The sequence below is a fragment of the Saccopteryx bilineata genome, chromosome 4 (assembly GCF_036850765.1).
Source record: "Saccopteryx bilineata isolate mSacBil1 chromosome 4, mSacBil1_pri_phased_curated, whole genome shotgun sequence".
NCBI classification, from domain to species: Eukaryota; Metazoa; Chordata; class Mammalia; order Chiroptera; family Emballonuridae; genus Saccopteryx; species Saccopteryx bilineata.
Window position 1 is genome coordinate 68277555 of NC_089493.1, and position 23100 is coordinate 68300654.

General features: G+C 48.0%; 1 protein-coding gene and 1 long non-coding RNA gene across 3 annotated transcripts in view; one reads left to right on the plus strand and one right to left on the minus strand.

Moving 5' to 3' along the window:
- The window catches only part of MYO5C (myosin VC), a 117740-nt gene that overhangs the window by 57862 nt on the left and 36778 nt on the right, over positions 1-23100 (plus strand). For both annotated transcript variants that reach the window (XM_066276293.1, XM_066276294.1), the window contains exons 14-28: positions 627-710; positions 3201-3335; positions 3759-3856; positions 4893-4979; positions 5478-5589; positions 6356-6567; positions 9534-9699; positions 11063-11209; positions 12714-12878; positions 14167-14260; positions 17401-17464; positions 19457-19637; positions 21546-21639; positions 21956-22019; positions 22106-22186. In XM_066276293.1, the coding sequence (XP_066132390.1) occupies positions 627-710; positions 3201-3335; positions 3759-3856; positions 4893-4979; positions 5478-5589; positions 6356-6567; positions 9534-9699; positions 11063-11209; positions 12714-12878; positions 14167-14260; positions 17401-17464; positions 19457-19637; positions 21546-21639; positions 21956-22019; positions 22106-22186 (1784 nt within the window). The remainder of the gene's footprint in view (positions 1-626; positions 711-3200; positions 3336-3758; positions 3857-4892; positions 4980-5477; positions 5590-6355; positions 6568-9533; positions 9700-11062; positions 11210-12713; positions 12879-14166; positions 14261-17400; positions 17465-19456; positions 19638-21545; positions 21640-21955; positions 22020-22105; positions 22187-23100) is intronic.
- On the minus strand, positions 6-3237 carry LOC136335191 (uncharacterized). Its single transcript, XR_010731280.1, has 3 exons — positions 3132-3237; positions 2095-2255; positions 6-650 (listed from the first exon to the last, which is right to left on the minus strand). It is a non-coding gene; the product is annotated as an uncharacterized lncRNA (long non-coding RNA).

The window sequence follows — 23100 nt, forward strand, 5'->3', positions numbered from 1 at the left end:
AAACCGTTGGGGTCTGAATGTTTACGCACCCCCTTGGGTGGGTTGTAGTTTGAGGGGTTCCAGGAGCCCTGTGAATCTGAAAGGGCTGCACAGGAGCTACTGTGAGCCAAATCTGAGTGGTGCAGACACTGCCCCCCCAAACCTGACTCTGTGGGCTCTGGTGGTCCTCGAGGCTGTGTGGGCAGGTGGGCAGGTGGACAGGGTTTTTTTTTCTTTCTAGCCCATTAATGCTGATTTAGGGAAACATTTCTGTTTGAACCCAAATAAATTTGAACCACTGAGATTTTTTTTCTCCTCCTGGTGGCTTCTGGGACCAAGTGAACACCACCCCAGTTAGACCTGTGTGTGTATTAACTGCCCGCATCACAGAGAATGGCCAGTGTGGCCAGAGGGTACTGACAGGTGAGAGTACAGAGTGACCAGCAGCCAGAGAGAAATCCAGGCAGTGGGCAGCCCCAGCTTTCTAAGCTGTATGGAGTAGGGTAGCTGTAAGAAACAGAAGCTCTCTTTGCTAGATTGCCTGCATAGCCCCTTCATTACTCTTTCTTTAAGAAGAATAGAAGCTTGTGGTACTTAGATGCTGTTGGTGCTTGTTCTGGAAATAATGAGTTCCTTTCTCTGCGTAGGTTGAGTATCAATGCGAAGGTTTCCTGGAGAAGAACAGAGATACTGTCTATGACATGCTGGTTGAAACCCTGAGAGCAAGCAAGGTTTGTCAAGTCCGAGGGGTAATTAATGTTATGCATTATGTACTTGACATGGACGTAGACACGGATCAGGAAAGACTGAGAAGGGTGAACGTGTGTGTGTAATGTCTTACAGTGGCAAATTAATTGTTAAGTCAGACGTACCAAAAACTATTTTAGAATTGGGACTAAAATATGTTTCTAGCTTCTGAAAGCATGCAAATCTGTGCTATATGCAAACTTGGAAATCAAATGTGCAGATGACAGAAAGGAAGGACAGCTGATACAACCATTTAAAGAACCACAGTTCACATTTTCATTCATTCAGTCACAGGCAGGGTGGGGCAAAAGTAGGTTGACAGTTGTGAGTATACAAAATACAGAGTTTGTTTTTGTATTAGTTTTTATTAACTATTGTATTATTTTCTACATGAGTAATTACCAACCTGCTTTTGTCCCGCCCTGTGTTTATGCAGCACCTACGCTAGGCCAAGCCCTGTCCTAGAGTCTGGGGAGACAGAAGGGTCCCTGCCCCGGGGGAGCTCACAGCCTAGAGGGAGCACCCTACGTTAAGCACTAGCCAGGCAATGGGGAGCTGTGCAGGAGGGAGAGAGAACGGCAAGGGGGGCAGCGGCTCCAGCCGGGTAAGCTCCTCTAATCCACGGCTCTGTGCGAGGAGCACTGTCACCAACAGAGTGACTTCTAGCTTTTTAACTTCCTCTTTAAACATTTTTTAATTAAAATTTGAGAGTGAAGGGTATTTTATAAGCCTTCATGTTTGTGAAGATTTGGTTATCATATTTATCTTTCTTCTTTTTAAAGATCCCTGTTCTTTGTTGGTGTTCAAGTATTTTGACCATTTCCCAGACAAGCATGGGTACCTCCACTAACGATCATAAATAAATCAGAGGCCATGGCACAACACCTCAGTTATTAAAATGTGGAAATGGCCTGCATCTTGTGTAAAAAATTATTTTTATTTTTTTATTTTTTATATTTTTCCAAAGTGAGAAGGGGGGAGGCAGACAGACTCCCACATGCACCCGACTGGGATCCACCTGGTGTGCCCACCAAGGGGGCGATGCTCTGCCCATCTGCGGTGTTGCTCCATTGGGGCCAGAGCCATTTTAGTGCCTGAGGCAGAGACCACAGAGCCATCCTCAGCGCCTCGGCCAGCTTTGCTCCAATGGAGCCTTGGCTGCAGGAGGGGAAGAGAGAGATAGAGAGGAAGGAGAGGGGAAAGGGTGGAGAAGCAGATGAGTGCTTCTCCTGTGTGCCCTGGCTGGGAATTGAACCCAGAACTTCCATATGCTGGGCCGATGCTTGCCACTGAGCCAACCGGCCAGGGCCATTGTGTGCAAAATTAGTTGACTTACTTGGCTAATTGTTTGCTCATGCCCAATCTTACCGTGGGGTCCTGTCTGGAAGATGAGGCAGATCGTGTGGAAACACAGACAGGTCTGTCTGCTAAGCACAAAGGCTCTTGGAGACATGAGAGTTTCAGATCCATTCCTCCATGGGGCACATGGATGCATCAGGCAGAGATTCTTCCCTAAAGGAGATCAGTGTCTGATTTAAAAGAAAAAATGAAAGGTTTACTCTATGATAGAAGATGTGGCATTTAAAGAAATAAATGCAAGGTAGAAATAAAATTTTAAGATAGTTCAGAGGAATTCTGCATTCTTTCCTGCTGGGCTACCAGGGAAGGTATTCTGAAGGGGGTGGGGAGAAACACATTTTAACAAAATCTTTTTTTTTTCTGAAGCTGGAAACGGGGAGAGACAGTCAGACAGACTCCCGCATGTGCCCGACCGGGATCCACCCAGCATGCCCACCAGGGGGCGACACTCTGCCCACCAGGGGGCGATGCTCTGCCCCTCCAGGACGTCGCTCTGTTGCGACCAGAGCCACTCTAGCACCTGGGGCAGAGGCCAAGGAGCCATCCTCAGCGCCCGGGCCATCTTTGCTCCAATGGAGCCTCAGCTGCAGGAGGGGAAGAGAGAGACAGAGAGGAAGGAGAGGGGGAGGGGTGGAGAAGCAAATGTGCGCTTCTCCTGTGTGCCCTGGCCAGGAATCGAACCCAGGACTTCTGCACGCCAGGCCGACGCTCTACCACTGAGCCAACCGGCCAGGGCCTAACAAAATCTTGAGTAATGCATCGGGTCTGGATCTGTGGGCATGAGAATGGGGGATGGGAGCGGGGAGAGTCCAGGTACAGCAACAATGTGAGCCAAGGTCCACAGGTAGGTGTTGTAAATGTTTCCCCTTGCCCGATGCTTTGACTGATACCCACATAGACATTCTCTGCACCCAGTCCTGGGAAAGAAGCCACCATCGTCCTTAGTGAGGGTGATCCACTTTTAGAATTGAGATTTGATGTAAAGATTGGCCAAGATTGTCGCTTGACCCTCCCCTGGTTTAGATGGGCTTGTTGTGACCACTTACTTGGCTTGTACCGGCTGAAGCCTGTGGGTGAGCATTTTCAGACACTGAAATTCTCTCTATTCGTTCCAGTTTCACCTCTGTGCCAAATTTTTCCAAGAAAATCCAGTTTCTCCTTCCCCCTTTGGTTCAGCGATCACAATTAGATCTGCAAAGCAAGTCATCAAGCCAAACAACAAGCAGTTCCGGACCACCGTGGGGAGCAAGGTACTGAGCAAGTGTGAGGGCGAGGGACCCACGGACACAGGCCAGGGCCCCCAGGTAGCCGGGCACTGGGAGGACCCACGTTCCAGGCCTGGACATGGGCACCAAGCCCCTTCAAATGTACTATAAACACGGGTGCCAAGAAAAGCAGTCGTTCATTGTTCTCGTACCTCAGCACATGGCACATTTGCTGAGTCAGTAACATGACTCACTGTATTTCCTGCTATGTGGGAATGTTGGACAGAGCAGTGTTCTGTCCAGAGCAGCAGGACACGCTAATAGTCACAGTCATGGGTTGAAACCTTTTATTCATGAAGTTAACTCTTCCTCTTAAGTTACCGAGGCAAGGCTTTTTTTTTTTTTTCTTTGCCTGTGTGTCAGCATTACATTTCAGCAGGATGTTTCTTGTCTGACCTTGTCTCCTAGTTCCGCAGCTCTCTGTCCTTGCTCATGGAGACCCTCAATGCGACCACGCCCCACTACGTTCGCTGCATCAAGCCAAATGATGAGAAATTACCCTTTGAGTAAGTGTCCTCGTGCGGCAGAGGGGAGAACGCTGAGCCGGCCACGTTTCCGTCATGATGTTGGAGAGTGTGCTTACCGTTGTCTGGAACTTTCCTGTTTATTGTTCAAAACAGTCCTGCCCTTTCCACAGAATGTTAGCACCACCCCTCTGGCTAGGCTTCCTTATCTTCAGCATTAAGTAGAGGGGCTAGATTTGAAAGAAGAGTTTAAACACTTGAAGTTTATGCAACCAAGGATACCAAAACATGTCCCTTGGTCATAAAAGAATTAGTATGTGTTTGAACAGGGGTCTCAAACTCCCGGCCGTGCGGCCCGCCCACCAATTTTGTGCGGCCCACAGACTAATCAAACTTCGTGGATTAGTCTGCGGGCCAGTCTGCGGGCCGCACAAAATTGGTGGGCAGGCCGCGAGTTTGAGACCCCTGTGTTTGAAGGAGAAAGGCTGGTAACAGCGGTCACAAGTTTCACCCTCAAGTGAAGAAGACACTAGACTAATTCCCTGGGGCCCCAGTGAAAGGACTCCAGACCCACGAGTGGAGTTCCTAGAGCCCCTCTCAGCTTACCTGAGCTGAGAGGTGTCTGGGGGGGTTGTGCTGCCCGTGAGGACGGTGAATGTGTCTGTGGGTCCCCCGAGGGTCAGGTCTGAGCCAGAGGGCCACCTGCTGGGTGCCCTGTGCAGGGAAGGCAGGCCTCCCGCGTCACCTGGATAGGGTCAGCTTGAACATTTCTTCCACTCCGTTGTCATTTGAAGCTCAGCCCAGTGGCCATTTCCCCCGAAAGACCTGCTCCCTGTCACCTGTGTCAGAATCAGTCGCCTCTTCCTCTGCGTCCTCCGCTTTCTGAACTGTTTCACAGAGATGCGATTTTCATATGACCTCGACAAGTATTTAATATCTGCTGTGTGTGTGGCATGTGGGTTACAGAGACAGAGCCCGCTCCCCAGGAGCTCACGGTCTAGGCAGCTCCGCTACACTATCTAGGGGTACTACCATCCATCACCGTGGCTTAACGCATTTTAAAATCATCTTCCGTAAGGTTTGACTCCAGAAGAACTGTTCAGCAGCTGCGAGCCTGCGGCGTTTTGGAGACGATTCGCATCAGCGCACAGAGCTACCCGTCCAGGTACGTCATCCACCTTGCTGGGGGCGGACTGCCCAACTGCAGGGCTGTGCCGGGAGCCGAGGGGACGGCTGCCATGTGTTTTGTCACATACTTTAGTAAGTGCCCCCATGATTTGTCCTACTGTGCTGTGGAAGGCCAGAAGAGGGTGACACACAGGCAGTGTGTGGGGCAGAGGCCGCTGTCACTACCACCCCATTACCCCTCTCAGCTGCCGGGGAGGGTCACCGCTGCCTCCCAGCGCACCTGGGAGAGGGAGCTGGGGTGGGCCCGGGAGGACAGTCGTTGGAGGGGAGTGTTAACAAAAACAGTCCAGGTACAGGCAGCTGTGCTGGGCATGAGGTTTGGGTGGTGTCCCAGCCAGGAGGCAGGTCAGAGGTCAGTGCCATCACCCCCGGAGCAGACTCCGCCCACCAGCAGTGACGGGAAAGGCTGCAGGGTCTGCAGACAGGGCGGGCTCCCTCTCCGGCACACCTCCTTAGCTCCGCTCTGACTTCCCAGGTGGACATACATTGAGTTCTACAGTCGCTATGGTATCCTCATGACCAAGCAAGAGCTTGCGTTCGGCGATAAGAGGGAGGTCTGCAAGGTGGTCCTGCACAGGCTCATCCAGGTCAGTGTCGCTCCTCCTCGGTCAGGGGCTCTCCCCGGGAAGCACGGCTCCCACACGCATTTCCTCGCCATCGCCTCGTCTCTCACCTGTCGTTGTCATGAACAGCTAAGGAGAAGGAAAACGTGCCCTAAGCATTTGCGTGCTGAGGAGGTCAGAGCAGACACACACCTGGGGTGTCGTCTCCTGGCAGCAGGAGTCACCTTCAGGGACCTAAATTCGGAACCTGGCTTTCCCCAGTGTCCTCCTGTCCTGCTTTGTTCTCCCACATCCTGAGGCTCTTCCATGGGCCTAGCTCATGTCACACAGTCAATTAGATGGTCACTAGGCCAGACGGTTCTGGACCTGGCACTCGGTGTGAGCTCAGATTATTGCTGAAGCAGTGAGTTATGATGGAAAAGAGAGGGAAGGAGTTTTGGCAGTTCAGAAAAGGTGCCCCGAAGATAAGCTGTTCCCGGTGCTGACGCCTCCTTGTGGAAGTCACATACAGGAGACTAAAGCTCCCCAGGCCCAACTGAGAATCACCCCTTCCCACCCCACAGATGGGCACCTCCACCCAAATCCATTTCTTCCCCCAAAGTGGCTTTAAGCAAACAAGTCAAAATCAAAATTTCTGAATCACGTTTGGAGTTTTTCTGCTTCGAGTCAGAGAGCAGAGAGGTAAAAATGTCAATGTTTTTGGCATCTTTGACTCTCTAGACATCTTTTCCAGATACGATAGGAAATCTGAAAAGATTGCGTTTCTGATTATCTTATTTTTCTCTTCCAGGATTCTAATCAGTACCAGTTTGGTAAAACCAAAATTTTCTTCAGAGCAGGGCAAGTGGCTTATTTAGAGAAACTCCGATTGGATAAACTGAGGCAGGGCTGTGTTGTGATACAGAAGCACATCCGTGGCTGGCTCCAGAGGAAAAGGTTCCTCCGAGAGAGGCAAGCTGCCGTGACCATCCAGCAGTACTTCCGGGGTCAGCGCACCGTGAGGTACGGGGGACCACGGAACGGGGGGGATTGTGCACCTTCCTGTGCTGGTCACTTCCTGTCAAGGGCAAAGGGCCTTTCTCCTGGGACCAGGGTGCATGTCCCTCAGGTGGCCATGAGCCTCCAGATGAGAAGGATGTGTCCTTCAGGGGCAGGGAGCGCTGACTCTGCCCGCTGACCCCATGTGGGACAGGCGACAGCCAGGACCCAGAAGAGAAGAAGCCCCAGTGCGGTGTCTGTCTCTGAAGAGGGTCAGAATACCCCCATGAGACCTCATAGAGGAACTGGACCCTGGGTCTGTGGGAATTGAAAATGCCTAAGAGATGAGGGCCCTGGTGAAGCTCTTGAGTAGAGATGTCATAAATAGCCACTGACCAGCCTGCCTGCCAGTGACCAGAGACACACCGTTCCTGAGGGGGTCGGTGACAAAGCCCTGCCAGCAAACACAGAACCCTGGGGCGTGGCTACGTGGTGCCCCCAAGGGGATGTCTGAGTGGAGGGCGGTTCCACCAGCCAGGCCCCTCCCACCCACCTTGAGTGCTACCAAGGCCGCACTGGGTTGCCCAGTGGGATGGGCACTCTTCCCCCAAAAAACATCGTGTACTTCTGTGTCTACCGACTCTGTCCTTGGCGTGCTCTTAGGATGGTTGAGAAGGCGGGTGTGCCACGTACCTGACCTCTGCCTGAGCTTGAGGCCTGACCTCCAGTAGCATCTGGGCTTCTTCACGTGGTGGGCGCACCACAACCTTTACCTCGGCACGCAGCCCCCGCGCCCCCAGACCACCCCCTCACACGCACGTGCAGCCAGGCTTGCCTCCCATGCTTCTGAGTTCAGTTAGTAACAGCTGTCTCCAGGGCAGGAAACCAGAGAGTTAGCTCCTTCCCCAAATGAGTGCTCCCTTTGCATTTGGGACTCGTGAGGGTCTGACTGTTCTGTGCGCCCTTTCGCTGTCTCTTGTGTCTGTCCCATTCGTTCTATTTCTGGGCACAGGCCCTGGATGAGGCCTTCATCATTGCTTGCTTTACACTCTAGAGTGTATCCCTGCCTTTCTTTCCATCTTCCTACAGCAAGGCCTGATTGACCCCCTGTCCTGCTCCTGCCCTTAGAGCCTCCAGTGGCCCCAGAGTCCTACATTAGAGCGTTCAGTCTTTGACATGGTTCTCAAGGGCCCCGTGGCCTAGATGCATTTGTAAGAATGGAAGCTCCGTGAGGATGGGGACCAAACTTGTCTGGTTCCCATTACATCCATACCTAGGAACTAGCACAGTGGCTGTCACATAGTAGGTGTTCAATAAATAAATATATATATATATTTTTAAATAAACGGTCCCATCTATTTTTCTAACCTTACTGACTACTAATTTTCTCCATGTAGCTTATATTCTGGCAATTTTAGACAGATTCCTTTTTCTGAATGTCTAAGGCACTGCTAGGCCTCCATGCCTTCATTAGTTTCTCAGTATGAAAGGCCTTTTCCAACCTTTGCTATTTACAGAAATCCTTTTCCATCCAGGGCTGGCTCACATATCAGCCCTTTCCGTGCAGTCTTGTACAATCTGTCTTATGGATCTTTTAGAAGTCATTTTATTTTTCACATACCCACTTGGCCATATATAAGCCTGTCTGCTCCACGAAGTTGTAAATCAGTGGTAGTCAACCTGGTCCCTACCGCCCTCTAGTGGGCATTCCAGCTTTCATGGTGGGCGGTAGCAGAGCAACCAAAGTATAAATAAAAAGATAGATTTAACTATAGTAAGTTGTTTTATAAAGATTTATTCTGCCAAATTTAGCAAAAATCCGACATAAAGTACTTGGTAAGTAATTATTATTATATGCTTTAACTTGCTGTAACTCTGCTTTATAAATATTATAAAGTAAAGTTACTTCCCCACTTTATAAATCACCATTACTGTAGAACCGGTGGGCGGTTAGAAAATTTTACTACTAACAGAGATACAAAAGTGGGTGGTAGGTGTAAAAAGGTTGACAACCCCTGGTGTAAATTGTGAAGGTAAAAACTTTGTCTTCTCCAGTCCTTTGGATAGGAGTCAACAAATTTGTTCTGTAAGAGCCAAATACTTTGAGATTTTGTGAAAGGTCCAGGGCTCAGCGGGAGTCACCTTAACCACGCAGAGGCCAAAGTGTAGCCAAGATTTATTGCAAACACCTGGGTGCAGGTGGGCTGAGTCCCATAAGAGTCAGCCCCAAGCAGGGGTGAGAGGGTTAGTATTATACTCTGCTGCCTCCTTCTGGTAGTTTCTGTTGATGCTGGTTACCTGGCCTCTGGCCTGGAGGTGTGGTATTCTTCTGTTCCGGTTCTTGCCTCCATTGGTAACGGGTCTGTTTTGGTTCCTGCCTCCATCGGTAATGCGCTCCTGTTTGGTCACCTTGAAGGTTAAGTATAGTTCATCATGTACTGACTCAGGAAGGGTAGGGAGGGGGCAGTTTTGATCCTTGAGGATACATTTTTCCCTAACATTTTGGGGCCCTGCAGTTTCTCTCACAACTGTTCTCCTCATTGTGGAATGACATCAGCAATAGGTGATATATGCAAATAAGAGGCGTGGTGTGTTGCCAGCCTCTCCCTGATCTGGAGCCTTCAGCACGATTCCTCATAAAAATGAATGAACAGATTAACAGGCAAGTGCGATACCAAGGCACGGGCTTCTTGTCACAGTCTCTGTGGGCCTGAGGTGACTCATCAGCCTGGCTATGAAAAGTGTGAATGTTCCCCATGGCTCCTCACGCCTGCAGCTCGTCCACATTCAGATCAGGGTATCATCAGATCAGGGTAAAACTGCAGCTAATAGTGGTTGGTCTCAAGTAGGCATTACAGTAAAACACAGAGTATAATGTGTAGATTTGCTAACCATGACTACTTAGTAGGAAAGAGCTGCACAAGCTAGTTAGGCTATAGCAGTCAGCGCTCTGTGGGTAACAGATTGACTCCATATTCTTCTTAACCAAGGAGAGCCGTCACTGCAGCAGCCTTGAAAGAGGCATGGGCAGCCATCGTCATTCAGAAGTACTGCCGGGGATATCTTGTTCGCAGTTTGTACCAACTGATCCGTGTGGCCACCGTCACCATCCAGGCCTACACCCGAGGGTTCCTGGCGAGGAGGAAGTATCGAAAGGTGTGGTTGACCCCCCCCTTCCTCTCTGTCTCTCTCTTCCCCTCCCGCAGCCGAGGCTCCATTGGAGCGAAGATGGCCCGGGCGCTGGGGATGGCTCCTTGGCCTCTGTCCCAGGGGCTAGAGTGGCTCTGGTCACAGCGGAGCGATGCCCCGGAGGGGCAGAGCATCGCCCCCTGGTGGGCAGAGCGTCGCCCCTGGTGGGCGTGCTGGGTGGATCCCGGTTGGGCGCATGCGGGAGTCTGTCTGGCTGTCTCTCCCCGTTTCCAGCTTAAAAAAAAAAAAAAAAAAAAAAAAAAAGCCCTGGCCGGTTGGCTCAGCGGTAGAGCATCGGCCTAGCGTGCGGAGGACCCGGGTTCGATTCCCAGCCAGGGCACACAGGAGAAGCGCCCATTTGCTTCTCCACCCCTCCGCCGCGCTTTCCTCTCTGTCTCTCTCTTCCCCTCCCGCAGCCGAGGCTCCATTGGAGCAAAGATGGCCCGGGCGCTGGGGATGGCTCTGTGGCCTCTGCCCCAGGCGCTAGAGTGGCTCTGGTCGCAACATGGCGACACCCAGGATGGGCAGAGCATCGCCCCCTGGTGGGCAGAGCGTCGCCCCTGGTGGGCGTGCCGGGTGGATCCCGGTCGGGCGCATGCGGGAGTCTGTCTGACTGTCTCTCCCTGTTTCCAGCTTCAGAAAAATGAAAAAAAAAAAAAAAAGAAAGGTGCGGTCAAGGCCACACGCTTTCCTAGGGGTCATGTTATTTTTCACCAACAGAACAAGCATACCTCCTTTTATTGCACTTTGCAGACTTTGTGTGTGTGGGGGGGAGGGTTATATATAAATTGAAGGTTTGTGGCAACTCTGTGTTAAGCTGGTCTATTGGCACCATTTTTCCAGTAGGCTCAGATGATGGATAGCATTGTTTAGCTATCAAGTATTTTTAATTGTTATGTGCTTTGTTTTTTAGACATAATGCTACCGCACACTTAATAGACTACCTTATAGTATAAACCTAACTTTTATATGCACTTAGAAACCCAAAAATTCACGGTACTTGCTTTACTGCGATATTCACTTTATTGTGGTGGTCTGGAACTGAACCCACAGCATCTGTGAGCTGTGCCCGTAGTGAGATAGTTTCTCTGCACGAAGGCCTTCCTACAGAGCAGGGAATTCTGGTATGTGAATGTCCATATATGTCTGCTACAGGTGGAATTTGGTTATTGTTTCAAATGCCTGCTGTGGGTCTCTGTGGGTTGATTACCAGAAATTGGTATTTCATACTGTGGGAATATTTTAGTAGTTACATCTCCCCAACACTGGAGGAGTTGATGAGAGAAAGAATGGAGATCCAGTCTGCATTCCACAAACCCTTGTTTTAAAGATGCTGGAGGAACACAAGGCTGTGATCCTTCAGAAGTACGCTCGGGCGTGGCTGGCCAGGCGCAGGTTCCAGAGCATCCGGCGGTTCGTGCTCAACATCCAGCTTACATACAGGGTCCAGCGTTTGCAGAAAAAGCTAGAAGATCAGGTAGGTGTTCGTAATACATCTTTCATATTTACTTTTTCTAATAGGTACATTTTATTCTGGCCAGTTCCTTAGCTAGGCAGTTAAAATGTATAACTATGTAGTCCTGGCTGGATAGCTCGGTTAGTTGGAACGTCCTTCCAAAGTGCAGAGGTTGCCGGTTTGATCCCCGGTCAGGGCACCTGAGGGAGCAGAGTGCTGTGCCTGGCTCTCTCTCTTCCTCCCTCCCTTTCTTTCTCTAAAATCAATTTAAAAAATTATCCCCAAGTCAGGAAGTTCAAACAGTTTACATAGACCCTGAGCTGGAAAACAGAAGGACATTTTAAAGGGCTGCTCCACATAGTTGTGTGGGTTGTACAGTGCACAGGGCAGCTGCCCAGGGGGTCAAGTGGGGCTTAGATCCAACCTGGTTCTGCTCCCAGCGCATGTGCCCTGACACGGAGCTGGGCTGCCTCGAGGCAGGGCTGTTCTTGTTAGTTTGCGCAAAGCTGCTGTTTACATGCAAAGCCACGTTCCCTCAGGACTCAGAGGAGCTGCCATTTTCTAATTTGCCCAAAAATCCACGTGGTCTGTATGCAGCACCCAGAGCTATAAAACTCACTCCTGGGCCTGCCTCCGTTTGTACTGAGATTCTCCTACAGTGAAGTTTAAAGCTAGCCTTAGACTATACCATACGGGTCCTTAATGAATGGATAGATGTGCATATAATAAACTTGAAATTTTGTTGCAATTTCCCCTGACTGCTCTGCTGTGTAGCAGGCCTGCCTATTATATGGCTTGGGCAAACAGCACAGAAAACCAGCTGGGAGCAGGGCCCCTGGGAGTCCCGACATTGTCTGAGTTCCATTCTGTGTGGTTAGTTTGCCAGGGCTGCCATAATAAGCTGCCACAGACTGGGTGGCTGATGCTGCCATTTATTTTCTCACAGTTCTGGAGACTGAAAGTTTCAAGTTCAAGGTATTGGCAGAGCTGGTTCCTATTGAGTTGCCTTTCCTTGGCTTGCAGATGGCGACCTCCTCCATGTGTCTTCACGTGGTCTTCCCTCTGTGTGTGTCTGTGTCCTGATCGCCTCTTCTTATAGAGATACCAGTAGTGCTAGATGAGGGCCCACCCATATGACCTCATTCTACCTTCATTGCACTGAAAGACCCTACCTCCAGTTCAGTCCCATTCTTAGGTCCTGGGTGTTAGGACTTCACCAGGTGAACTTTGGCGGGCAACAGGGAACAGAGTGCGGCCCGCACACACACTAGAGCAGTCCTGATGCTGCAGGAATGGACTGGCCCCGCTCTGAGAGCCGCCTCCAGCACGGGAACACGTTGCCCACAGGTCTGCCTCGCTGTTTCCCCTGGGATGAAGATACTCGTACATACCGTCACATGGTGCATGTGGTCAGTGGCACCGTGCCTCTGGGAGGTTAAATGCCGTGTTCAAGGCTGTGAGAGCCAGTGGGACAGCTTCTTTATTCGGGATAAACCCCTAAGCACCTGCTGTTTCTTTCCTCCAGAACAAAGAGAACCACGGGCTGGTGGAGAAGCTGACCAGCCTGGCTGCTGTCCGGGCCGGGGATGTAGAGAAGATTCAGAAACTGGAATCAGAACTAGACAGAGCAGCTGCCCACAGGCGCGACTACGAGGAGAAGGGGAAGAAACACAAGGCTGCCGTGGAAGAGGTCTGTGCTGGTTGTGACCTGGGCAACGCCTGGGAGTCTTTCCACAGAGCAGACCGCGGTGCACACTTTCCCACAAAGCCGGTTTCTGCAGAGCAGAGTAGACCTTGCTTCGGCTTCCATTATCAGAGGAGCCTCCTTTTTGGAAGAGAGGAGGGCAGAGCCCCAGAGTCTAGGGAAGGAGGAGGAGGTCCAGGCTTTAAGAAACGCCACATAAACTTTTGTAAAGCGACAGAAAGCCAAGAAAGAGCCCTGGCCAATGCTTCCCTCTGCCAGGATGGCCTTGTACCCTGTGGCTCGCCCATCTGCTGTGTGCCCTGGAGCACACTGCTGTCACCCAGAACAGCAGCGCAAAGCATGGGCAGGTTTTTGTCTCTGTGGTGTAAGAAGAGCAGCAGACGTAAAAACCCCATCTCCCAAGTTTAAATCTTGTCTTTGCTGCTGTCTGGCTGGGTGGCGTTGGACAAGTCACCCTTACGCTCTCTGAACTTTAGTTCCCTCATATATAAAGTGGAAATTAAAAGGGACTTGCCAGAGATATTGTGAGGATGAAATTATAAGATGAAATAATTTAGCCCACTGCCTGTTATAGAATCCTGCACAATTGTGAGCTAATATTTTCTAAGGAGATGGTTTTTGTTACTGTCCTTTCTCCTGCACTTTCCAAAGTCGTACAGCACTCAAGGTTGTGGCAGCCTGGAGTCCCAGGGTATCTTGCTGCCCCCCCATGGCCTGGTGCCTGGCTGCTGGCACTGCCCACACTGCCGGCCATCAAGCATCCAGCAGCAGCGGCATCTGCCGGCCCAGCAGCCACTTGACCAAGAAAAGCCAAAATAATAGAACTTCTGATCTGATCACACACCCTTCCTCCCTGAGTCATAATACTCTCAAAGTGTGAATTCACATTATATCACCAGTAATTTATGTCCTATTTAATGTATAAGTACCCTGTCTATTGAGAAGCTCAAGAAAAGGATAGAGAAGATTCCTTGCCTTGGAGGAAATCTTGGTTTAGTTCTTTCTCCCTGATTTTCAGCCATTGTAGGTTGGGAACTAATGTCTGCTTGAAGTCACATGGAGCCCTTGCATGTGAAAGTAAATGCAGTGTCTAATAGTGGGTTGGTGCTGGCTGTTATCAATGGCTAGGAGCTGAGATACACACACACACACACACACACACACACACACACACACGAATTTTAAAATATACAGCTTTTCACCAAGAAAGATAATGGTGACAAAACTTAAAACGAGGTTTTCAAAAAAGTTTTTTTTTCTTTCCCTTTGCTAGCAATTGGCAAAGCTTCAGAAGAATAACTCAGAACTGAAAACACAGAAAGAACAGCTACAGCAGAAGCTTCAGGAGCAGACTGAAGAGCTGAAAGGTAGAGCCCAAGGCGGCTGGTCCGTGCGTCCGTGCGTCCGCTGGTCCAGTCATTCTGGAAATAGCTATTGGCTCTGAACGAGTTTTAGGCAGAATCAGAAATCTCTGGTGTACACATAGTATAACAAGACATATTTTGCCCCACAGAGAATAACTATATTTAAAGTGTGGTAACTTTACCCTATAAATTCATCTATTTTATTTCCATCTTTTGTCAGATAACACAGCAATCCCTTTCTCAGACCCCCCACCCTGGGCCATTTGCAAGGTACAGATGTTTGGGCCATAAGCCTAGGGCTTTTTTTAAAATCACAGGTGGAAAACGCTATATTCCTGTCTGTGTGTGTGTGCATGCGTAGGCTAATATTGGAGTAGTGTTTGTTGTTTGCCAAGAATTTGTAGTCACACTTCAGATCTATCCAATTTACTTGGTCTAAGTGGTATCCACATCCTCTGCCACTACTCATGAGTCGCATCGCCCCCAGGCTGTCCGGCACAGACACTGGAACTAGTGGTGGTATCGCTTTAATTTAGGGTTACCAGGTAGCTGCTCTTAGCCTAGCTCTGTCTTTTGTAGCTTTCCAACTTGAATTCTAATTGCAAGCATTTGCTAAATCCCAACAGGCTCATGAGCCTGGTGGTGCCTGACCAGATAGTTGAAGTTACTACACTCAATTGCCTGTCTTTCAGGGGATCTTTTTCCTTAAGCTCTGACGTGGGGCATGTGACACTGCAGTCCCAGCAGGGGGCAGGTACACCAGGGTCCAGACAGAGCACAAGAGCCCTGGGGGTTTGGGCTAGAGTGCTGAGAAGCACGTGTCAGGAGGAGGAAGTAAACAGCTCGAGTCCCAGCCAGGAGAGCAGGAAGGGCCATCAGGTAAAACCAAGGGTGGGTGTGTCCTCCATCCTGTCTCTTTGGACTGATGATGAGCAAAGGAAGGTCAGAGGTCTACAAGTAAACCTTGAACCTGAATTAGGGAAGGCCTTACACACCATCACCTTTTTTTTTTAATTTAGTGATAGGATTTGGAGGCAGAGACAGACTCCCGTATGTGCCCCGACCAGGATCCACCTGGACATCCCACTAGGGGGTGATGCTCTGCCCATGTAGGGCCCTTGCTCCAGAAACATTTTTTAGCGCTTGAGGTGGAGGCCACGGAGCCATCCTCAGCACCCAGGGACAACTCGTTCCAATCAAGCCTTGGCTGCAGGAGGGGAGGAGAAGAAAGAGAGAAGCGAGAAGGGGAGGGGTGGAGAAGCAGATGGGCGCTTCTGTGTGCCCTGACCGGGAATCAAACCTGGGACATCCACTCGCTGAACGGATGCTCTACCACTGAGCCAACCAGCGCCAGGGCCACCTTTTTTTTATTATTATTATTCATTTTAGAGGAGAGAGAGAGAGAGAGAGAGAGAGAGAGAGAGAGAGAGAGAAAGGGGGGAGGAGCAGGAAGCATCAACTCCCATATGTGCCTTGACCAGGCAAGCCCAGGGTTTTGAACCTGTGACCTCAGCATTCCAGGTCGACACTTTATCCACTGCACCACCACAGGTCAGGCCCAGGGCCACCTTTTTTATTACAATATTCTCCTCTTGGGTGTTTGTTCTTTTTTTCTAACTTTAAGTGGAATTCCCTCCAAGAAAATGTAAATTCCCACAAGTTTGTCCTGAAAATTACATAGTTGATAGCATTAATATGCTTAGATAGATAATTTTATATCTTCTTCTAAAAAGTATGTAAAACTTTCAAACCCAGTATTTATAAACTGCATATCCTGAGGGTCTCCCTACACATGGCAAGCAATATTTTATGAAAAGCACCAGCCTTCGCTTACCCTGTGCCCTGATATTATCACAGTCATTTCCCCTTGTTGAGATTCCAGCTTGGACACCATTCCATTGCTCTTGGGAAGAAAGTCACACTTGAGCCTGTGAGGCCTTTTACAAAGGGCCCAAGGTGTTCAGCACTGAAGCTGAACTGAAAATCGAAATTATAACAAATATGCTGGCTTCTAAATTTAACCTTAGGCATCTTCCTCTTATTTTCTGGCTGACTCATGACATTCTAAAACAATCATTTTGATTCAGGGACATTTGACATTCCCCTGGACAAACTGTTAAACTGTTGGCTTTTTTTTTTTAACCAAATGATTTGGAGGGTTGCTATCATCGCTTTATCCCTGGGCTCCCCTCTGGGGCAGGACTCAGAAATGAGGCAGAACCCAAGACTGAGGTGTCAGCTAAGTACAAGCAGGGGCATCAGGCTTTGATGGGCTGCATCTGTCATCTTGTTCCTGTTTTGAAGGACACCTGTTGTGTGTGAACATCTTTTTTACACTTTCTCTTCCCCAAATGAAGACAGATACTTTATTGTTTTCTTGGTTATCATGAATGACTGGTTGTCAGTTGAGGTGCTCTTGTTCCTCTCTGTGCCCCAGGGAAACTTGGCAATGTCTGTAGACATTTTTGATTGTCACTGGGGCAGAGGTCCTACTGGCTTCTAGTGGGTAGAGGCCAGGGATGCTGCTCAGTAACCGACAACACGCAGGGCAGCCCCCTCTCTAATAAAGAATTACCTGGCTTGAGTGTGGCCTCAGGCACTGAGAATAGTTGGTTGGTCTGATCATCAGCCTCAGGTGCTAAAATTAGCTTAGTACTCAAGCATTGACCCAAGATAGGGTTGCTGGGTAGATCCTGGTTAGGATGCATGTGGGAGTCTGCCTCACTGTCTCCCCTCCTCTTACTTAAAAAAAAATTACCTGGCTTGAAGTATCAGTAGTGCTGAGATTGAGAAACCCTATCATAAATTGATCATTTTCTCCCCAAAGGATTTTTTATTTTTAATAATAATTTTTATTATCTCAAAGTCAGTGTGCCTAATTTTAATCAAACAAATGATATTTGGACCAACAAAAGTTCTGTAAATGAAACTATTTCTAGATTCCAATGTGAAAATATTTGTGAGAATTATTATTTGAACCCCCTTTCCCATATTTCTCACTTATAGAAGTGACAGTTTCACTCTCATTCTGTTAGTAATAAATACCCCCATGATTGTTCTCATTTTCACTTTCTTAAACAAGATGTGAAGCAGTCAAGGCATTGGTTTGAAGGCATATTTCCAAAAGCATTGTCTTTTCACAGGAAAAATGGATGACCTCACCAAGCAGCTCTTTGATGACGTGCAGAAGGAAGAACAGCAGAGAATGTATGATGTCTGGTTTGCCTCTCAGCAGTTGCTGCTTTCTCTCTGCTGTTTTATAGTTCGCTTCTCAGCTTGCAGATGGCAGATCACACACAAGAGAGAGCAGGGTGTGAATATTTTTAGGATAGGAGAGACTTCGAGATTTGTGAGAGCTAAGGCCCCCCTTGGGCACCTTCCAGACACTCAGGTTCTGCCGTTGTGGGCAGTGGAGCCCTGGGAATTTCTTGCTTTCCCTTTACTGCTAAGACAGCGTGGAGTTCAGAGACTGCCACAGCTTTTTACTTCCACCAGGTCTAAGAACTGAGATTGTTGACTAAGAAATAAACCTCCCTCCCTTCTCCCACCTGGTGTATCTGTTAACTCCACTCTTGTCCCTACAGACACTACGGCCGCTCCCCATGACCTTGTGCTATACCAGCCTTGCCTTCCCTATGTCAAGATCAAGCCGCTTGCTAATCTCCAAAAACTTCAATCTGGGCTAATCTCCAAACCTTCTCTTAAAAGAAGGTTTTCAGATCTTAAAGGAGGGATGTGTGGTAGGGTGTCGGGGAGAGACGGGACATTCCTGGCATGTCTCTGGTGGGGGCTAGAAGGCTCAGGGCTGCCTGGTAGGATATACAGCCTCCCTCCCCCCCCCCCCCCCCCCCCCGCAGTGAGGCAGGAGGCAGAACGCTGAAACAGTGGGGAGGAGGAGTCACTGAGGAGCTCCCAGAGCTGACAAATGAAATCAAGGGTCTCACGAGCCTAGAGCAGTTTTAAAATAGGGATAATTGACTCTACCTTGAAAAATCTATTTTTCAATGCATTCTTGACTCTAGGAGAAGAGCTCAGTTTTTGGCACCTCACCGAGTACTGGGGCCACTTGTGAGGGATCGATTCAAGCAGGGGGCTTGGAGGGCCAGGCTGAGGCCAGGTCACTGTGAGCTCCTTGCAGTCCTCAGCAGCACTCACCTGTCACTCGGGCTGGCCCCTGGTCAGCTGACAGGGGAAGTCTTGGTCACTGTAATAACCCTTCAGAGGCACAACGATGCCCACAATGTGTGGGCACACATCCAACTAGTTTAGGCTACAGATTTAAGATTCTTTATACATGTGACTTCTGGCTACGCTCTGCTTCAAAGATATTTTACTAGCCTCTTAGGAGCACTTCAGGTTTTTTTTTTAAACCTGAAAATAAAATTTAAAATCTTGTTACTATCTCTAAAAGGAAATGAAAGAAAAACCTATTGGGAATGAGACTCTCTTCCTTAAGGCTTTCTCCTTTGTGCTATAAAAGCAAGTCAGTCCTAAAATGACCTGAGTTGACTGCTTAGCAAGTAGAAGGATGATTCATAAACTTACAGGTCCCCAGGACTACGTCACCGCTGACTGGGCCCCTGTGGCCTGGTCTAGCTCACACAGCTCTTCAGTTGTTTTCTTGGTCAGCCATCCCATATTTGATTGAGCAGTTTTCTTACAAGAAATTGGGTTTTCATGGACTTTGGGACACCTGAATTTGCTGAAATTTATTCTAGCATGTTTGAGGGGCTGGGCTCTTTGGCATGATAAATGACTGTATTAACTTGTTTAGGACCAAGTCACCCCCCCCACCCCCCCAGGATCCTTGGAACTTGGCAGCGGCCGGGACTTGGCAGAATGTGCTAAGTGAGGTCTTTGCTGAGGAAAGTGTCCCCTTCAAGGGAACCACATGGAACGGGGTAGTACCCCAGCCACCACCCTCCTGTTCCGTGTGTCCTCTGTGCATCCTGTGCAGGGCCTTGGCAGAGCCACACTTCTCAGACCAGAAGGTGTGAGAAGTTTCCTTAACCCAAGGGGACAGGAGACAGCCAGCAGTAAGGCCACTGTCTGTTGGAACTGCCACAGTAGATCCTAACTAACCTGTCTCCTCCTTTCTGGAGTCTGCTCTTATTTTCAAAACTATGCAACGTGTTGTTCTAATTCAGGGTAAGGACTTTTAGAGACAAGTCTGAATTCTTCTTTCCTTTTGCTGCCTAGACTTCTTGAGAAAAGTTTTGAACTGAAAACACAAGACTTTGAGAAGCAAATATGCTCTTTGAAAGAAGAAATTAGCGCTCTCAAGGATGAGAAAACGCAACTACAGCATCAACTGGAGGAAGAGCGCACCACCTCTGAGGGCTTGCGGGGGGAGGTGGCCCGACTGAGCAAGCAGGCCAAGGTAGGAGCTGCTCCCGCCCTTAGGTGAGCTCTCCGGCTGGGTCGGTTCACCCGCACAGAAGGAGCGGTTTCATGTTCCCACAGGATCAGACAGCTAGAGGCAGCCCTGTGTCGGCCAAAAGCAAAGGGGTTTCTTCCGTTCTTCCAAGTATAGACCACTAAGCCACCTTTGATTTAGCAATAGTTGCTTTTCATCTTTTAAAGGTCAGCTCTCTTTCTGAAATTACATTTCCATAAAGTTACTCAAATATGTTGACCTAGAGAATATATACAAATTAAATTATAAATTGACATGAACTCTTATGCAACCCACCATGTTGTTATACAATATATCTATAAATATCTGTATTAAAATTAAATTACCTTACTGTCAGAATCTTACATTTTTAAAATGTTATCAGACAATCCCACAAAAGCAACGGATCCGTGCTTGGACACTCAAGGCTTAACTGAAATTCCTTCCCTACCAGAATACACAAACCTGTGCGTCCCTGTGTTCTTCAATGCAAAACATTTCAGTTTAAGGTTGGAAAGTTTTTAAGCTGCCACTAAATGTGTGAAACACATGTTAATAGAATATTTGTTAAGATTTTGCAAATATTCTCTGTGATTGTCGCGAAATTGCCACGTGTGGTTTAGAAGAGCGTTAGGAATCACATGTGTACTAGTCTCTGGGCCCTGATTTCCTGATGCTTAAAGTAGGAGATTGGACCACATAGTGCCATGCCTGCTTTATTCTTAGAAGTCACCTAAGACTATGATCAGTCTGTGAGAGTCATGTCATCTAGCTATGCAGTCTATATCTTGGGAAATCATGTGGCTGCTCTTGGAATGAGGCACCAATAGTTGTCACTTATTTCCTCATTGGTAACTAAACTTGGGGTCCAAACTCTCCAATGTGGTGGAAATTAATCTTATTTGCAAAATATGTAAATCTGTCATCATCAAGTTACATGTTATTATCCATCCATGTAAAAGTAAACACACTTAGGACTTGTAACGACTATTGAAATGTTACAAAGAGCAAGGATTTCAGATTGAATCCCTCCGGGGTCCCCGTCACATTGCCGTGTGACCCTGAACTTGCCATTTACCCTTCATGCAGCTTCAGTTTCCTAATCTATGAAAGGTCATGCCACTTACCTTATCGGCCTATTATAAGGAAGAGGCTGTATATGTAAAGTGATCGGTAAATGTCAATTTGATCTCCCTTCTCACTCCCTATAGAAACAGGAGCTGTAGCCCTTGAACACTTAGACTCACTGAGGAAATGTGAATGAGGGGTTATTCACCTCTGCACAGCTCCATAGCTCTGGAAGGATAACCCAACATCCTTACTCAGGCTGAGCCCACAGGCGAATCAAGGCAGAATAGAGCCTCTTCCCCGCAACCAGGGCTGCCCCTTCAGTGGACCCGGTCACGCTCATGACCACCCCCACCTCTTGGGTACTCCCTGGCTCTGCCGCTGTGCCACTTCTAAACCTAACTAGAGCCCAAACCCACCCTTCTGAATGTGATGGCCTTGCCCAGTCCCAATCCTTGCATCCAAGATTTCATCATGCAGGGAAAGATAATTTAGCCCCTTTGATTTTACTTCTCTCAGCCCCCTCTCCTCTCCATCCCACCTAAGCTTGTAGTAGGTAGTACTATTTCCCTTTAAGCAGAGAAACAAATTCTGTGGATACAAATTAGTAGATTTTGGAATTATTAACAATATTTTGAGCAGATAAACATGTTTCAAGGCCATGCTGTATGTGTGGGCAGTGATGGTTTAACAAGGGTTTAACTAAGAAGCTGCAGAGAGCATGCCTGCATAGACAGACAGTACTGTATGCGTATTCCCTTTGTCTGATTGAAGTAACAGTAGCTGTTTTCTTCTTCACCTGGTATGGTCATTGCTGTGATTCAGACAATCTCTGAGTTTGAAAAGGAGATAGAGCTGCTTCAGACACAGAAGATAGACGTGGAAAAACATGTGCAGTCACAAAAGCGGGAAATGAGAGGTAACAAAAGGACAAGTCCCTGGGCCTGTGGGGTGTTGACTGAATTATCACCAGTGCCAGTGCTAAGGAAATGTGTCCTTTGACTGGCCCGAGGCCAGTTGGTTGATTATGTGGTAAGCTGAATAGCTGGATGGCTTCATAGCTAGTTGGTTGGTTGGTTGGACAGCTGGTGGGTTAAATAGCTGGTAAGTTCTTTAGCTGATGGGATGGTTACCTGGAGACTGTGAAGCTAGAAAACTGGACCCTAGAAAGGGAACCAGAGAAGAGAAATTGTGTAAGAATGTGATTTACACCCGCTCTGCCTTTTTCCTCTCAGAAAAGATGTCAGAAGTCACCAAGCAACTTCTTGAAAGCTATGACATTGGAGATGTAAGAAGCAGGTAATTATTTTTGCATTATCAAACATTTAGAAACACATAGCAGATGAGAGAGACATTTTTTTTTTTTTACCCTTCTTATCCTCCAGGCTGTCTGTGGAAGATTTGGAACACTTAAATGAGGATGGAGAGCTTTGGTTTGCTTATGAAGGGCTAAAGAAAGCAACCCGGTGAGAAATGCCCCTCAGGATTATGTTGGGTTTTTTTTTCCCCAGAGATGATAGACCATTAGAAGGTCAAAAGTTTATCTTATATAGATTTTATACACAAAATAAATTTCTGGCCCTGGCTGGTGGCTCAGTGGATGGAGCATTGACCCAGTGTATGGATGTCCTCGGTTGGATTCCCAGTCAGGGCACACAGGAAAAGCAACCATCTGCTTCTCCCTCTCTCCCCCATCTCTCCTTCTTCCACTCCCACAGCCAGTGGCTCTATTTGAGCATGGCCCTGGGTACTGAGGATAGCTCTCTCAGAGCACGACAGCCTCAGGTGCTAAAAATAGCTTGGTACTCCAGTATTGACCCTAGATGGGTTTGCTGGGTAGATCCCAATTGAGGTGCATGTGAGAATCTGCCTCACTATCTCCCCTCCTCTCACTTAAATAAATAAGTAAATAAATAATTTCTTACAGTAGAATGACCTAATAATCACTGGAACTATTTATTTGAGAACTAAGTAATTAGTAACAAAGTACACTCCCTTTATAGGGTAAAATGATGGGTAATAAAACTCATAATCTATCCAGTGAAAATTTACTATATCCAATAAGTTAGCCAATGTTGCTATAGATGTGTTTAAATTTAAAGAGTTTGCTGCATTTTTTTACATTAATGAAATTTATTTTTTTACAACAGTTTTAGGTTTACAGCAAAATTGAGCAGAAGTTTAGAGGTTTCTCATATACCTCTAACCCTCACACCTACACAGCCATTATCAACATCTCTCACCAGAGGTTACAGCTGTTAAAACTGATGAACCTGCATTGTCACATAATCGCCCAGAGTCCATAGTTTACATTAAGGTTTACTCTTGATGTTATATATTCTATTTGTTTTGACAAATGTATAATGAAATTCATCTCCAC